The 18,121-nt window shown below is 44.5% G+C and overlaps 1 protein-coding gene across 5 annotated transcripts in view; it reads right to left on the reverse strand.

Moving 5' to 3' along the window:
• Positions 1 to 18,121, reverse strand: part of ANTXR1 (ANTXR cell adhesion molecule 1) — a 268,675-nt gene that overhangs the window by 89,498 nt on the left and 161,056 nt on the right. For 3 of the 5 annotated variants that reach the window (XM_035272389.3, XM_035272390.3, XM_054244876.2), the window contains exon 13: positions 8,158 to 8,253. The exons of the other annotated variants lie outside the window; for them this stretch is intronic. In XM_035272389.3, coding sequence (XP_035128280.1) covers positions 8,158 to 8,253 — 96 coding nt within the window. The remainder of the gene's footprint in view (positions 1 to 8,157; positions 8,254 to 18,121) is intronic. 5 annotated transcript variants of the gene reach the window in all.

Here is an 18,121-nt window from a genome sequence, read left to right on the forward strand (position 1 = left end):
GACAGGGAGAAGTAGATTCACTTAGAGAATATGAAGAAGCAACCTTAGAGACAATATGGTTCCAATTTTTTACTTTTCCACATGGGGGAAATTAAGTTTAAAGGATTGGACTAGTCCTTTAACTGGCAGAGGAAGATGTGGCATTGAAACACAGTCAACTTTAACAACAGCTCAGCTCTTTCCATTTCACCAGCAGGCATGGGCATGGGGGTTGGGGGTTATCACGCAGCTCATAAAGGACGAGGGAAGCCAGAGATGAGAAAAAAATGGGTGTGTGAGGTGGGTGGTGCACCTGCCCTCCGGAGGTGAGGGCAGGTCATGGCAGAGCTCTATGTGCTAGTGAGAAATAATCTTGTCAGCTGTAGGGTGAGGCGTGTCCTGATGGGAATGGGTGGGGGCTGGAACAGGATCAAGAAGGCATAATCAGTATTAAGCCCAAGATGCCTGCGTCAGAAGTTGCGTGTCCCAGTCATGTTTTTATTAAACTCTCAGTAAACCTTTTTGGTGATGTTAGGCTTGGGTTGTCTGGCCCTACAAATTAAATGTTATTCTTAAAGGCGTGAAGAGCATTATTTTAATACTTTATTTTTGTTTTCATTTAAAGCATATCAAGTTCTTGATTAATTTTCGTTATTTTGCAATTTGTCATTGGAGATGTCCAGTGGGATAGTTTATCTTATTTGTTGAACTATCCTTGAAATTCAATTAAGTGAATTAAATATGATCTGTTACATAATTCTTTAAAAGCTGCTCATAAGATACCTACAAGGCCACTGAAAAAACAGGGAGAACAGAATTTTATATATGAAGAAATTCTGAATGCATTCACGTGAGCCTCTCCCAATATACTGGGGAAAAAAATGCTGTTATTTGAGCAGAAATACAGTGATTTGATTTGACCTAAATAGTGTGGTGGTTTAACTAGTTGGATTGCAGATTTAAAAGCAGGATTTTTTTCTTTTTAATTGTGGTGAAAAACACTTAATATAAAATTTATTATTTTAATTATTTTTAAATGTACAGTTTAGTAGTGTTAAATATATTCACATAATTATGTAACCAATTTCCAGAACTTTAATTTTTTTTTTTTTTAATAGAGTTGCTGTCTTACCATGTTGCCTAGGCTAATCTCAAACTCTAGGGCTCATGTGATCCTCTGCCTTGGCCTTCCAAAGTGTTGGGATTACAGGTATGAGTCACTGTGCCCCACCCAGAACTTTGTTATTTTGCAAAATATGCTAAGATCTTTTCACTTGGGGTTCCTCATATACCATTAACCTCTTCATAAAATGAGCATATTTCTAGAATTTTATTTAGGAGACTGGTTTAAATGTCCTTTGTTACGTAATATTAGATACATATAAACTATTGCATATAATGTACATGTAAGTCATGAAATAGAATAATACAAACACCCATGAAACAACCAGTCATTACAGTTCCATAGGTCTGTGGGCTCCTTCTGTATCTAACACTCTTTCCCCCGTTTGATTTGGAAAATACACAAATAATAATAATATGTACTAGGCATTGTACCCTATTTTGGGATCAGTTTCTGTGATTAGTTTCTCCTGGCTGTGGAGGAGTTCATGGTACAGATTCTTCTCAATGTATGATGGGACTATGTTCAGATTAAACCTAGTGTAAGTTGAACATGTCATAAGTTGAACATGCATTCAATACAGCTAACCTAGTGAACATCATGGCTTAGCCTAGCCAACCTGACACGTGCTCAGAACACTGACAACTTGGGCAAAATAGATAACACAAACTTAATAATAAAGTATTGACTATCTTATATAATTTATTGAATACTGTACTGAAAGTGAAAAACAGGATGGTTTATGGGTACTTGAAGTGTGGTTTCTGTTGAATGTGCAGAGCTGTTATACCATTTCGAAGCTGAAAAATTCTAAGTTGAACCACCGTAAGTTGAGGACTGTCTGTACAGTGAGAGAAATAAACACGAATACTTGTGATATTAATACTTGTGATAGAATGAGCAAATGCTCTAATAGAGGTGTAAGAAAATGCTGTGGAAACCAAGTGAGATAGCAGCTGATCCTCCCCAGGTGAGGAAAAGATGTGCAGGATGCTACTGAAATGGAGGGAACAGTGAGCTGGACTTTGAAAGAAGAATTGTTTATAAAGAAGGTGAAACTATTTCAGCAAGAGGAAATAATATGAGCAAAAAGATCATGATAAGGAAGTACCTGGTATGTTTAAGAAACCCCAAAGAGTAGAGCGTGCCCGCAGCTGGCCCTCCATCCACTGGCTGCTAATGAACTTTGAGATGCATTGAGCAGCAGCTTTGAGCCAGGCACCGTATTATGCTCTGGGGACTACAGCCTTGGTTTCCAACAGCTTCAGCTTAACAGAAGAAGACACACAAGCAAACAAGCAATTTTCACAGCATGATCAGTGCTATGAAAGAAGCAGGCACGGGTGCTAAGGGAGAACCTGCACAGGAGGGGAATGTAAGAGGCAAGGCTGGAGAAGTGGGGCCAGGATGGAAAAGCCCTACACATGCCATATCAAGGAATTGGAACTCTGTTTTACAGTGCTGAACATTCAAGAGGATTCTGGGTGGGGCAGTGAGTAGGCTCATCACCTGACTGCTGATTTTAAAAATGAAAAGACTCTCTAATGAAAGGAAGAAAGACTAAAAGAGCATTATAAAATTGCTGAGAAAATTCAGGTGGGAGATGTGGACTCCTACAGTAAGATAATGAGATTCATTCATTCAGTCCACAAATTCTTCTTAAGCATCTATTCAGTGCCAGGCACCATGACTGTGCTGGGGTAGAGGGTGTGGACAGATATGAGATAGGATGAGGTGTGGGAAAGGATGTGCTGTAGGCAGCTCTGAAGTGACATAAGACAAGGAGGGACAGAAGAAGACATCAGCTGTCACTCTGTAGTCCCTGGTATGGGCAGCCTGAAGGATAATGGCACATCCACTGATGAAAAACAGGTTTGGGGGTAATGTGAAGAGTTTAGTGGGGGGCATATTGAGGGTGAGATGCCTGCATTTGAGATGTTCCATTGGTCCCTTTACTGTATGCTGGTCCTCTGGAGCCAAGGCCAGTGATGGATAAACACATTAAGTAGTTAAAGTTATGGGAGTTGGTGACATTGACCAGGGACAAAATGTTAGAGAAGAGGGTGGAAGGTAACGCTGGAGGAAAATTGGCAAGCAGAGGAAAGACAGCCTATGAGGGAGACAGGGAGAAGCCGCATAGAGACATAGGAGAAGAGCCAGCAGGCACCAATGGAGGAGACAGTTTAAAGGAGAGAGAGGTTGAAAGTGCCTGCTGCTGAAAGAGGTAAAGAAGAATGAGAAATGAATGGAGACCAGTGGTTGGGAAATTCAGTTTTGAAAGCGTAGGACTGGAGAAATAATGGTGATAGTGCTCAGGGTGCATTGGGAGGAAGAGGCAACAGGGGGAATTGTGGACAGTGGATGCTCTGCAAAGGAGTGTGTGGGTGAAAGGAAGGGGTGGGAAAAGAGAGTAGCATGAAGGAGAATTACGGTATGAGATTGATATGGTTTGGATCTGTGTTCCCATGCAATTCTCATGTGGAGTTGTAATCCCCAATGTTGGAGGATGGGCCTAGTGAAAGGTGATTGGCTGATTGTGGCCATCAGCCATCACCTGATCCATTAGGAGATTGGATCATGGGGGTGCGTTTAGCACCATCCCTTTGGTGCTGTTCTTGTGAAAGCATGTGAGTTTTCCTGAGATCTGGCTGTTGAAAAGTGTGTAGCACCTCCCACCTCATTCTTCTCTTCCTCCTGCTCCTGCCATGAGAGATGCCTTACTCCCCCTTTGCCGTCAGCCATGACTGGAACCTTCCTGAGGCCTCTCCAGAGGCAGGAGCCAGTATGCTTCCTGTACAGCCTACAGAACTGTGAGCCAATTAAGCCTCTTTTCTTTATAAAGTACCCAGTCTCAGGTATATGTCTTTGTAGCAGTGTGAGGACAGACTAACAGAAATATTTTTTAAAGGATAAAGGTGGCTGGCATATGTTTGTAGGCAGAGGGAGGAAGCCAGTGGAAAGGAAAGAATGAAGATGCTGAAGTGAGAGGAGATGAAGTGAAGAACACCAGTGGAAAGGGAGGGAGAAGGGATGTTGGAGGAGGATGCACATATGATGGTGCTGGAGTGCAAGGATTTCTCACAGCACAGCCTCTGTTTTCTCATGGAGATAGAACAGCAGGTTGCCTACTGAATATGAGAGGGCCAAAGGTAGGATAGGGCACTCAAGGGGAATGGTTGCAGTTTGGGAGGGGTTCTTATCTGTAGAGGTAAGCTAGCAGTTTGCTAAACTATGAGTGCTGAAGCCCTCATAAATGTGCGGTAGCCCCATCAGCAAGCTGGGCCGTTCTCTTCTGAGGTGACTGGTATCTTGGGAGAGGAGAACACATACAACCGGGAAGGTCTAGGTATAGGGAGATCAGGAATTGGGGTGTTCATCAGAGTGTCAACATGAGGTCAGGAGACTGAGCCCCAACAGGCTTTTCTTCTATACCCTAGATTTCTCATTTTGGGGAGCCAGTCCCTATTGCTAGTTGAAATACTCCAGTGTCTTGCTACCTGCTGAAATTTAGGCAGGATACAATGGCCTTTGCCTGTACACATAAAGCTGCCCGGTAGCTGGGCTGCAGGCTCCCATTGGGGTACTGGCTCTTAGATGGGGTAAGAGTAGACTCTCAGGGCAAGCTGCATTTTCTACAGATGTTTAGTGCCCTAATGGCACTGATTCATGGATGACTTTTTTTCTCTACACACTCAAGCCATTCATGTCATTTACTCTTCTAATATGTTTCAATTTTTTTAAAAAAATGATCCTTTTCTGTTTCAGATTTCCTAGTCTTCCACTTTTTAAAGTTCAGTTTAGAGATTTCAATAATATTGGACCAAACTGAGCAGTTGGAGTGGACATGGCATGACTAGAAGGGTTCTGGAAATGTCCCTTATGGAACTGAGGCAGGGCTTTTATTATTATTATTATTATTAGGTAAAATATTAACCCCTTGAATTCCCTTTCTGAAAATGTGAATAAGCCCAGTGTGCATAGTCCAATGCCTCGTTCCCCTTCAAGGTGGGTGTTTTGTGCCAGTGAATCAATATAGGACTCTTAAAAGCCAGAGGTCTGCCTGGGGATACTGAGGAACAAGCTGGGAAACACTAAAGCTTTCAATTCAGGATGTGGTCAGTTTTCTCTCTCCCCATCAATCATTACTGGTAGATTACATCTGCTAGGCTGGCAATAAATTAATTCAGGTTCCATTTGGCTGGAAGAGCCCAAATGGAGGAGTGGGCCTAAGGGAAAGGTCAAGTGCAGTAGGTAGGCATCATCTGTCACCCTCACTCATCAGGTTTCTTCTTCTAGACAGGACCAGCAGGAAGCAAGAGGATGCTGAGCAGAGGCAGGCCTGATAGCAACCCCTGTGCCTGGTCTGCTCATCCTGGCCAGTACATCTAAAAATGCTCTTTATGGTTAGTCGCTGGGCCTGGCCTCCTACCCAGCCACCCTGCAGGACTTCCTCTCCTACCCCTTCACATAGCCAGCCTCTGTGGGTTAATGTGTGGCTCAGTGGGGTCGGGGGCCTTGCAGGTTGCTAAATATATTGATTATTGCTCCTGGAGAAAATACCACAGCAGGAAGGAGAAGGCACACGTCTGCCGTGTGCCCCACATTTTGTAGGTCTTTTCTGCTTTCTGGCTTTTCCCCCAGCACTGAGATGTGGCTTTGCTACTAGGTTAAGGGGCATTTCCCACCCTTGGGGCAGGTGCAGGAAGAGTGATAGAGGAAGGTTTGAGGACCATTGTTGCCCTCTATTAATCTGGGGGCTGTGGGCAGGGGTATCTTGTGGGTGGAGAAACTTCCCCATCCTCTGAATGAAACTCTGATGGGAGGCCCATGTTTGCCTTTATTCCTGAGTATCCTGTTTAGGAAACACACGAGCTTATCCTGCCCGGCTCTGAGCATCACCTCTCATCAAGGAAGCAAGTGATCAGCAAGTAGTTTTAGGGAAAGACCAAGTACTGGAGTCCAAGCTGGCTTTCAGAAAGAGGGAGAGGGAGCAGCTTAAATAGACATCATAAACAGAAAAATGAATGCCTAAGATCAACCCTCATAAAGAAACCCTTCGAGACTTACAAAGTCAGACCACATTAAGACATTTTGGCTGCCATCCAAAGCAACAGGGACCTAACCAGATAAATTCATTGAAAAAATATTTTGAATATTGCAAGATAATTTGGCCTTGGGTGACACTGCTTCCAATAACAAAAGGTTTATTTTGAGAAACATTTCCCAACAATATAAACTTAATGCCATATAGTATCAAAATAGATTCCTATTACAGTAAAATATTTTTAAATAATAATAATGTACAGCATTTACTATGTGTTAGGTGCTTTCTAAGCAGGTATATATACACTCCTTTATAGTCTTCACCATCTAACTATGGGGTGGGAGCTCTTATTGTCCTCATTATACTAATGAGGACACTGAGACACAGAGAGGTTAAGAAATTTGCCCAAGATCACACAGCCAGCATTTGGTAGAGCACTGCTTGGCTGTTCTAATGTTCCCAGCTGTCCTCACCCAGAGGCAACTGTTTGTAAACGATCAAAGGGACTATAATAGTGATCACTGCCTGCTATTACCAGGCCTGCCCACCTCTTCTTTAAGAACCCGCTGTAAGGTTTTTCTTTTCTTTTTCTGGACTTGAAAATGTGCTTGTTTTTGAATCTTCATAGAAAGCACTCAGGCTGACTCATAGGGACTTTTTACCATCAGAATAAAATGGTTATGCAGCCTTAAGTGTTTAAAACAACATTTAACTCTTGGAGCTGCTGTGGTAAGAATCTGTTTAAAATCTTGGTGAAATCCAGCCCAGCCTGGAGGGTACTAATTGACCTAAGACTTGTGCCTGTCCCGGGTCTCCCTTTCCACACTTGTCTGCTGCAAGTCAATCCTTTCCAGAAGTTCCTGCCACGTGGTCCACATCCTGACTGAGCTTCTCATCTCATTCATTTGCGCCTCTTTAACATGTCATCCGAAGCCATTTTCCCTTGCCTTTCAAGGCCAGTGCTCTGTCTGTCTGTGGTCCTGATTCAGTTCAGCTGTTCACACAGATGTGAACTCCCTTACTGCGTGGTAAATGCTGACGTTCCAGAGATAAAATGAAGATGAGTTCCTGTCCTGGAGAGGCTCACTGTCTACTTTACCCTGCCGCCCTGTCCACGGAAGGACTAAAATAGAGGAAATGGAAGATGCCATGGCAGTGGAGAAGTGGTCACTTCCAGCTCACAGGCTTCGCAGTACACACTGATTTTCAGAAAGGCAGGGCACAGGCTAGAACCAGACATGTCACAGCGAATGTTTTTTTTTTTCTTTATTTGGCTATTACTTTGTTTGGACTTTTTCCTGTCTAAGGGCCAGGGAACAGAAATTGACAGCCAGACATTTACCATTTGGGATTGTCATCAGGGTGGGTTACTACAGGCACTAAGCTATTTTGGGGAGACACTGTCATGTGGTGACTCCATACGACAATGATGGGGAGGAGGCAGTTTTTTAATCTTGTAGCCAAAGTGCTTAGCCCAGTGCTGGACACACAGTAGGTGTGTCTTACAAAAGTTGCTAAAATCAATGAAATAAAGGTGAGTGCCTTTCTTTATTGCTGAAAATAAAGAGGCCAGAGACACTTTCTCAGATGGGTAGACTAGTTGCTAAGACCAGGGTGGCCTTAGAAGAGGGCCACTCAACAAACGTGTGTGTGTATGTGTGTGTACCAAATGTGTTCAGAGGCATATGTGTTCATTACATGTCAAATAACACTTATCATTTGTGGTATCCTGTGAATCTTTCCTAAGCACCAGAACTACAGAGGCCACCCTAGTTGTCCCACCCAAGGGGTATGGCCATTGGCAGTCTCACACCCTAACTCATACTGACTGCTGATGACTCATGGTTCCATTGATCAGTATCAGTTCACATCAATTTTGTACAAGCTGTATAAAAAACTGCAAGATTTGTCTTCCATCTTTAGTTTGTTTTTTAATCCCTTTCTCTCTATTCATGTCTGTGAACTTTATGTCACCCTTTGCCTTGCATGGTCTGAAGTTTAGGGCACTTACCACGGTGCAGCAGAGGGGCCAGAACCACCAGAGGAGAGCCAGGGCTAGGAGCAGGAACAGGGTCAGCAGGGCAATGGCCAGGATGGAGCCGTCAGACTGCGGGGCAAGAGAGAGGTGGTCAGCAGCAGGATGGGACCACGTGTGGTCTTCTCTCCCCAAAGTCTCATCACTGATAATGCAGATTGAAGGCTCAGAGAACAGCACAATTTGCCAGGCAAATGGTTGAAACTCTGCCCATCATTCTGAGGCTCATGGCCCCGTAACACACTCTGTTTAGCCAATTTTTAAGGGAAATGAATTTATCTTTTCAGAGAGGCCCTGCTCTTCTCTTTGAAGAACGCTCTGAAGGACCCACTCTATAAGAGACAGAGCAGGCATGAACAAGGACTCCCACTGCTCATCTGGCCCTGGGACACCATCCCCTGCTCCGTGAAGACCTCTTCACTGGGTCTAATGTTCCAGTCTCTGCCTGGGCTAACTCAGGGCCATTATACTCTGAATTCAGCTTGTTCCCCCAAACCCGGTCACATAGGTGCATGTCACAGATTCGTAAAGCTGTGAATGGAAAGTCTGGAGCCTGCTGATGGGATGCCTTGTAGGGTCTGTGAATCCAGGGGGTGGGGGCAGAGCAACTGCTGCTGAACCTGGGAGGTGAGGGGTTACAGTCCGATCACATGGCTACATGGGAATGAAAGAGGGAGGAAGGCACCCAAGACCCATTTTGCCCACTTTAAAACATGCCTAGGCCAGTCCTAGACACAGTTTCTGTGGACTGAGATGGCTAACATTAAGCAGAGGCCCCACTTGGTATCAACATTCTGAGGTTGCTGGTTCAAGGAAGCTGCTTGAGTGAGAACACTGGTCTAAGTCCCCTCAACCCTGCCTTCCTACAGCTACTGGGAGTGCAAATCAGCAAAACTTTCTAGGAAAGAAGGGGGAGATTGTGATAGGTATCAAAAGCTTCCTTCTGCATAGAACTGGCTATTCCACTTTTAGTCTAAGAAAATAATCAAGTACGTTTACACAGATAATAAAAATAAAAACACAAATGGTTAACAATTAGAGAAAGCTAAATAATGCATATAGAATTACCATGCAATCAGTTACTACATAGATCCTATATTGTCAAATAATTTTATTTATTCATATTTTTTTGTGACAGGGTTTCGGTCTGTCATTTGGGTTGGAGTGTAGTGGTGTGATCATAGCTCACTGCAGCCTTGAACTCCTGGGCTCGAGGGATCCACTCACCTCAGCCTCCTGAGTAGCTGGGACTGCAGGTGCACGTGACCATGCCTAGCTACAAAAAATAATAATTTTTTGTAGAGATGGAGTCTCACTTTGTTGTCCAGGCTTGTCTTGAACTCCAGGGCTCATGTGATGCTTCTGCCTTGGCCTCTGACTGTGCTGGGACTGTAGGTGTGTCTGGCCATATTGTCAAATAATATTTAAATGATATTTAAATGAGATGACAAAACATTCCTGGTATAATGGGTAGATTTATGTATATGTATGTCAAGAGAGACAGATTATCTGATATTTACTAAATTTTAAAATTTATATTTACCAAATTAATAGTAATTTTACTGGTAGTGGGTTTATGGTAATTTTCCTTTCGAAATAGATTTTCTTTCTTTTTTTTCCATCTCATATGAGAAAATAAACTACTGAAGTTTTCTTTAAAAAAATCTGTGTTTGGGGGCTTCCGCCTTTGGTGTTAGAGCTCACTAGGCCCAGGGATTCTTATTCAGAGGCAGGGGATCTATGGGGTACCCACGTGGGGTCAATGGATGGATGCTGTGATCCTTCTGAAATGACACCCGTGGTCTTTAGTGCAAGTGTCTTCAGGGAAGACCGTTCACAGCACTATCAGATTCTCAAAGCTGCTCCCTCTCCCTCATTACAGGGAAGGGAGGCTGGGTGGTCTGTCCAGGGTAATGCAGCAGGTGAACAGCAGAGTTGGGATGTGGTTCACTCCCACTCTGAGTGCTCAGCAGGGGCTTCTGGAAGCTGTTTAAAGGCAGCTCTCACTTGCTGAAACTCCCTGGAATGTCTTTGACCAAAAAGCCAGGGAACTAAACACCTCTGGTCCCTAGCCAGAGTTTGGGAGTGCCAGACTGCCCCCAAGGGAGCTGTAGCTTCACAAGTGCAGGTGCAGGGCTGGGCAGCAAGAGGCAATTGGGGGAGGGAAGAGAGTGCAGGGGCCAGATGGTGGACATGCCATGGCAGAGGGGTGGTCTGGGCTGCAACATTTATACATGGGTGATGGCTGAGAGCAATGGGCTCAGTGGTGACAGAGTGAAATCACATGTGTTTTCCAAACTTACAGCTGGCCAAGGACAACCCTTTTAATCTCTCAGTCTCTACAGTCCACATTCATAACATGAAGATAATAAACTTGCCTCACTACACTGACGTGGGGATAAAATGATGTAAGCTATCTTATCAAACACTGAACTGTAACTCACTCGCTCTAGTTCTCCAGGGTAAAAACCATGGTGAGCATTTCAGATCATAAATCTATCTTCATTTGCAATAATAAGTGGTTCTGGTCGACGAGAGGCTTATAAAACAGCAGCACTTTAATAAGGGCTACAGACTGTGCTTATTCCCACTAAACACAATTTCCCCTCAGCCTAGTTTTGTTTTCTCACTTTAGGTAGATGAACTAAAGCAGAGGGCTGATAAATTATGGGGAATTATTTTACTTCCTTCTGGAAGAAGAAGGTTTTCCATGAGGTAGTTTGAGTGAAGGACTCGGCACAGAATGGGAGAGAAGGGGCTTCCGCACTGGGAGAAGATTCCCTGGCTTTGGATAAAGTGATGGCTGGCTTTTCTCCGGGCAAGCTTGGTGCCCCTGATGAGGCCCAGTTCCCTCTGGCTGTGGTGGAGGAGGACAGCTGGGGTCTTGGGAAGGGGAGAGGTGCAGGAAAGGGGGTTCTGGTGGGTGGAAATGCACGGAGGCAGACACTCCTTGAGGAACTTTCTCCTCTGCTGAAGACAGCTCTGGGATAAAGCCCCCAAATGCACTGTCTGTTTTTTGAGATCTTCCAGAAACTGCTGGCTATCCAGTTCAAAAGAACGAAGGGCATGACTTTTTGATAAACTCAGACCTAATGCTAATGTTTTAGAAGGAGATAACACGTACATACAACCTTAGAGGTTCATTCATTTATTCATTCAGCAAACGTTTATTGAGGGTCTACTCTGTCCCCATTGAGCAGAACTGGAAAATACAGGATTGACTGGATAGTCAAGATGCTTGTGTTCTGCTGGCTGATGGGTCAGCGGCATTTGTAGAAACAATTAACCACATGCAGTGGTCTACATGCTACTCAGCAGCTATCCATCCTGCCCCTTTTGTGTCAGGCAGTGAACAAAATCGGCAGTCTTTATTCTTAAAGAGCTTGCATTTTGGTGGAATAATAATAATGACAATGATGACAATAATGTTGTTGTTAACATGGTGAACATTCACTGAACATTTACTATGTGCTAAGCCGTGTTCTTTCTATGTACTAACATGCTTTCCTTATGCTAGCTCACTTAATTCTCATGAACAATCTTGTGAATTCAATAATATCCTCTTTTCCATCTCACTAAAAAGTACTAAGAGGCAAGGAGAGATGGAGAAACTTGCTGAAGGCCACATGGAGAAGCCAGAATTTAAACATGGGCAGTTTGGCTCCATAGCTCACAGCAGACCAGCAGGCTATTGCTCTCTTAGCAAGTAGTCAAGTGCTAAAGAGCCGAGTGCCTGGGAACTAGCAATTCACTGAGGCAGTGACACTGCGTAGCAGGGCCAAGGAGAAGGTCAGCATTCCTGCACAAAAAAGGCAAGCACAAAGTCCTGGGGCGGGGCAGTGGCAGTGGAAGTCCACGTGCTGGCAGCACAGCATGAGAGTGGGTGGAAAGGAGGTGGGGTCCCCTCTGTGGGAGGACATGCAAGCCAGGCTGAGGAGTGTGGCTTCCATCCTGAGCTCACGGGAGCCCTTAGTGACTTTAACCCGGTGACACTGACACATCATGATCAGATTTGTTTCTTGGAAAGCAAATGCTATTGACACTGGATAGTATGGACTAGAGGAGGGAAAGAGTCAGAGTGGAAGGCCCAGGGGGAGGACGGCTGCAATTCTGCCCAATTCTACTGGGTAGTGTCGTGTCATTTCCCGAGGTCACTCTTGAAATGCTTGTACATTTTCACCGCTGTGTTCAGTGCTAATTTACTTAACAACAGCTAAGCACTGTGTTCAGTGCTGTCTATATATTCTCTCATTTAATTCAGTGCGCCTTGGTAAAACAGCCTTTTAGGAACTGTTACCCCCTTTTGCAGGTAAGGAAAACTGAGACTCAGTGACCATATGTAACTCACTCAAGAACTTCACCTACCACCCACGGACATATTTGTTTTTATATGTCTACAATGTTAATGTTACAAAACTGGGATGTGGTCTAATTTTAGAACCTTGACCCCCCCCCAACTTAACCATTACACTATAACTTCAGATTTACAACAATTTAGTTAAGGAATAGCTGTACTTTAAAGACTAAACTTTAAGCAGATGCAACAGAAGGTGAGACCATGTTTGCAGTTGCTCCTGCTCTGATAGAAGCAGTTCACTCACATGGCCCAGTGAGGATGTGCACATAGCATGGGTGAACGTGGACTTCAGAGGAAAGTCAGAGAGGGATGGGGACCTTGGCAGAGCCTGCCTTCCCTTTAGATTCTTGGCTTGGAGTTTTAACCAATAACCTTGTCAAGAGGGATTGACAGCTAATGTGAGAAAGGCTCTAGCTACCTGTTGAATATATATCAATATTAGAATGGAAATAGACACACATCTGCATTGTTTAGTAAATAGTATTTGCTTCACTCATGAAATTAGTTCAGGTAGTCTAAAGCAGTCCTTTTGCATCTTTACCAAGTTCCAAGATGAAGACATGTGGGTGCTAAGGAGCAGGCCTTGCCAGTGGCTGGGAGGCATGTGGAGTGCTCCAGAGCTTCACACGGCATGGTTTGACCCCCACAAAGCCTGGCTTCACTCTGCACTCTGTTTTGCTCTGGGGCAGACTGCCCTGACTCTTTGGGCTCTGGCCTCTATGCTGCCCTTCTGTGTCCCTGGCTCACTGTCTGTTGGCACACTCTGTGCTAACCATCACCAGCTCCCAAGATCTTCCTGGATTGGACCCCAGGAGGGTCATGACTGCTGCTTACAGCCTAACTCAGGATTGGTGTGTGAGCTTGGCCTCTGTTCTCCCTTTTCACCAGGGGAAAGGGTGACCAGGACAGGTGAGACCTCAGGGCCACATAAACACCACTCTGAAACTAAGTGGGACCATCCGGGTCAGAGGTCCCCCTGTGGAGTTGTGCCTGCCCAGGTCTCATGACAGCTGTCAGATGACAGCTGGCAGGGTGCAAGGTAGCTTCTGAGAATGGGTGATCCCTGACCCACAAGTTCAGATCCATACTCCATGATCAATCTGAGAGTGTGCATTGGGCAGGGGGAGCCTGGAGTAGGGACTTGCATGGACCTGACTTTATGACACAGATGAGAGTGGAAGCTGACCTGTCCTGCCCAGCAGACTCCCAGGGTTTGCTACCCCTGGCAGTGCCACCTGCCCTTTCCAGGCAGCCCCTGCATGAAGTTCACTGCAGACCTTCAAAAGAGATTCTGGAGGGGCAGAAAAGCAGCAAACAGCCACACACGGAGTCTTACCATTGTTATTTTCTCAGCAGCCTAAATATCAACACAAATCCAATTCTTATTTTATTTTAGAAAATGGAAATAAAGTTTAAAAAATGAACATGGCCTTTAATTTTAACAATTTTAACAGCAAGTGGCAGGGGGAGTTCTTAGATGAGTGACTAGAGCTGGAAGCACTTCTGTGGTCAAGGAGGCAGCCCACGGGGGTGCATCTTCCTGTTGGGGAATCATCCATTTTCTTCAATGAATAGTTTTAAGCCTTGTCAAATGCTCACACAGAGGTTCGCTATTAAGGATGCAGACAGGCAATATTAGATATGAAGTCAGGGCAAGCCCAGCCCGCTCCTTCCTTTGGGCGTGTGTCATTAGGGATGCCATTCTCTGAAGGCTGCCTGGCTTGAATGGCCAAATCCCTGCACCATGGCTTTCTTTAATTCCCTCAGCTCCCAACTCACAAAGTGAGGACCTCTCTTTTAAGATAAGAAGGCATTGTTCCCAAAGGTATAAAATTTGGAACTTCAATAATGAAAGCATCTCTTGGCAGACGGAATGGAGGCAATTTTGGATTTTTAATGCATGGCATGGGGTGCAAATGAAGAATCTTGCCCAGGCTTGTTTGCTGTGTAATGGGAGAGAACCAGGCCTCTGGATGATTATAGCATCAAACACTGCTGCTGCTTTCTGTTTTGTTTTGTGGGAAAGGGAGGAGGTAGAATGGAGAGGAATTAGTGGCAGACTGGGGGAAATTCAAAGTAAAGAAACTGAGATCCTCCACCTCAAAGTTGAGCATGTGCCAGGATTCTGCCTGATGCCCACCGCATGGAGTTATTACATAGCCGATAAAGAGCCCTCCGGTGAGGACTTGAAAACTGTTGGTTAAGGAGAGAATGTTTCCTGCTCCTCCTGACATTTCTTTCCATATTGGGGCCCTGGGTGTGCATAACGCCAGGCCCTTCTCCGCCCTCTACTCATTCGGTAAATAAGAAAAGTATAAACCAAGCATGTTTGGATCCTCTCTCTCTGTGTTTGGGAATGTGCGGCTGGAGGGAGCAATTGGTATTCTCTGTCATTCCATGCAAGCAGGTGTTGAGGGGCCTGATGCAGTTTTATGAAGGCTCTTTAAGAAAGAGAACATAAAAATACAAATACAAAATTATAAGGGCCCCTCCCATGGCCTTAGAAGGGCCTAGCAGAGAGCCATCATGCAAGTGAGGGTCCCTAAAGCCTAAGTGAATCAGCATCCCATAACTCTGCCTCTGCTGTGCATCTTCCCTGGACAGGCCCCCTGCCTGCAATCAGACGGGCTTAATTCTGGGCTTCAGTTTCCAGTCTGTTTGCTGCCACACTCAGCCAAAATCTCCAACTCACGGTAATAAAGGCAATACTGAGGTTTTCATGTATCATTTTTTGGCCTCATTTTTCAGTTTATTCACAATCGAGGCAGGAAAGAGGCATGCTTTATTGCCCCCATGACAGTGACCCAAATATGTCCTATGTTAACTAACCCCAGGATAGGTTCTGGTAACTAAAACAATTGCATTTCTACAACAACGGTATGGTAAACTTATTCAAAAAGACATTATCAGAAGCTCTCTGGTGGCTGGTGGGCTTGCTATGGTTCTACGGTCTTTGCTAGGTAGTGGAGATTCTGAGCAGCAACACGGAATCACTAAAGCCATGGAAGATACTTGGATGCCTTCACATGTTGGACTATTTTGTAAACATTTAACGTGAAAGAGTAAATTAGTAGGTTGATTCTGCCACATTGAAGAGATATTAGCCAATCTCTGCCAGAAATATGACAGGAAAATAACTGAGGATCCGTAGTTTCTTGAGAGCTGGCGAAGCTCTTTCTCTGGATTCTCTCCTCCACGAGGCATCTGGGGATGCAGCTGATGATGTGGGCCTCCCCAGAGGCCTGCCCTCCACTCCCTCTCCCCCTTTCTCTGGTACAGAGTCAGGGTGCCTGTGAAGGACTTTGGAACGCCGTCAAGGGAAAGAGACTCTTTAGCGGTTCCACCGAACTTGTAACTTCATAGAAATCTGCTTGTTCTAATTACAAAGACTCAATCCTGCTGAGAGGGAAACAGCAGAGATAAAGGAACTATGCCCACTTCACTCTGCTCCAAGGGGAGTCCCTGAGGGCAGAGTAAGAGGCACAGCAGCCACTGGGCAGAGGGAGGCTGGAAACTGCCACACACATGCTGCTGTCCCTCTGTGAGCACCAGGAAGGGGTTCACAGGACCCCTTGGTGCCTTGGAGGCATCACATTCTAGGGCTCTGAAGTGGAATTTAGAGCCATCCCAAGCAGCTGGCCTGAGCTGTTTCCTGCCTATACAAAACTGGCACAGCATGGGCAAGTTTTATTTTGAAAGATGAAATTTAAGCCATTTTATTACCGAGCAGTTCTAGATGGGCAAGCCTAGAGATCAAAATTCTCTCTCCCAGTGCTTATATATTCTGTTATTTCTGGTAAACACCTTATGGATGATCTAACTCATCCACCCTCTCCGCTCTGCATGTTTTGGAAATTCTATTCTGGCACCTGTGACTCTCCTGATCCCCCTCCTATCTCTAACTATTCATTTCCACTTTCCTCATGGGCTTCTTCTTGTACTCAACCCCTTAAATGTCAGTATGCTCTAGGAAGTCATCTTGTTGCTCCTCTTTAAAAATTGTGGAGCTATATACACAATTTTCTTAGTTTTAAATGTATGATTCAGTGGCATTAATTAAGTACATTTACAATATTGTGTGACCCATCATAAATGTACTTAATGAAAACCAGCCATGGACAAGAACGACCCATTGTAATTGTACTTAAAGAAATTATCATCCATGGCTGGTTTTCTTTCTAAAACTCTCCATGGGTTGTCTCATTTCCATCCATAGTTTAAACTCTTATCTAGATATGGATGACTTAAATCTTTAGCCTAGATCTTTCCCCATGCTTCAGGGTCATATTCAGGACCATTCAGCTGTCCAGTAGGTCCTACTGATATGTCAAACTCAACTGTTCACACTGAACTCACTGTTTTCCACTTCAAAGCTGCCTGATCTCCCTCATGTGATGGCACTACTTATCGACCCAAGTTGGAAACTTGGAAGTCAACTTCAGGTGCCTTTTCATTCCTCTCTCCCTTCCCCAATATCACACCTACCATCAGAATATCCTGATCCTCTGATCTAAATACTTCTCAAATCTGCCCCTGTCTACTCCATCTCCAATACCACTGATCAGATTTGGGATCTCTTTCTTTCTTTCCTGGACTGTTGCAATGATCTTTTTATTGGTTTCTCCACCACCAGTATTACTGCCAGGAATTCCCTCTTCTACATTGCAGTTGGAACCATGTATGGCTCTATACCATAAAATGATATTCCGACAGATTTGCCTGCCCATGAACTTTTCAATAGCTCTTCATTGCCCACACAGTTCTAAACATTTGAGAATTTTGTGGAAGCGATATATCCCTTTCCTCATGAAAGTACACACTTGCATTTATGAACAGGTTCACACATTTTTTATTACCATTTCAGGGGTCCATGAAATCCCTGGAATCTATTTGTGAACTGCTAGGTACAAGGCTTTGAGTCTTTAGCCCAAACAAGCCCTCTATTATCTCTCTGGCACCTCCCCCTGCCAACTTCCTCCTCACACTTTGTGCTTTGACAGAACTAAATGACATTAACTCCCTATGCCTCGCTCTTCTGTCATGGTCTTCTTCTCCCTGAGACACTCTTCTAACTTTCATTGCTTGGTTAACTGTTTTTCATCTTTCAAGTCTTCGTTCAGGCCCCACCTGATTTATTCATACCTAATGTATTTACTGAACACCCACCATGTGCTAGGCCCTCTCCAAGTGCTAGAGAACAAGAGGGTAAAATGGATATGGTTTTGCCCATCATGGACTTTGTCATTGAGTGGGAAACAGAGACCAGTAAATACCACCACTGAACTCTATGTGCTCTTATTTTATCCTAATCATAGCTCTACCTTATCATCTCTCTCACTCTCTCTCCATATATATATATATCCATATGGATATATATATGGATATATAGATATAATTTTTTCTTTTCTAGTACTCAGGCTGGAGTACAGTGGCATGATCTTGGCTCATTGTAACCTCCGCTTCCCAGGTTCAAGCAATTCTCCTCCCTCAGCCTCTGGAGTAGCTGGGATTACAGGTGCCAGCCACCATGCTTGGCTAATTTTTGTATTTTTAGTAGAGATGGTGTTTCACCAGGCTGGTCAG

Source organism: Callithrix jacchus, chromosome 14 (assembly GCF_049354715.1).
Source record: "Callithrix jacchus isolate 240 chromosome 14, calJac240_pri, whole genome shotgun sequence".
Taxonomy (NCBI): domain Eukaryota; kingdom Metazoa; phylum Chordata; class Mammalia; order Primates; family Cebidae; genus Callithrix; species Callithrix jacchus.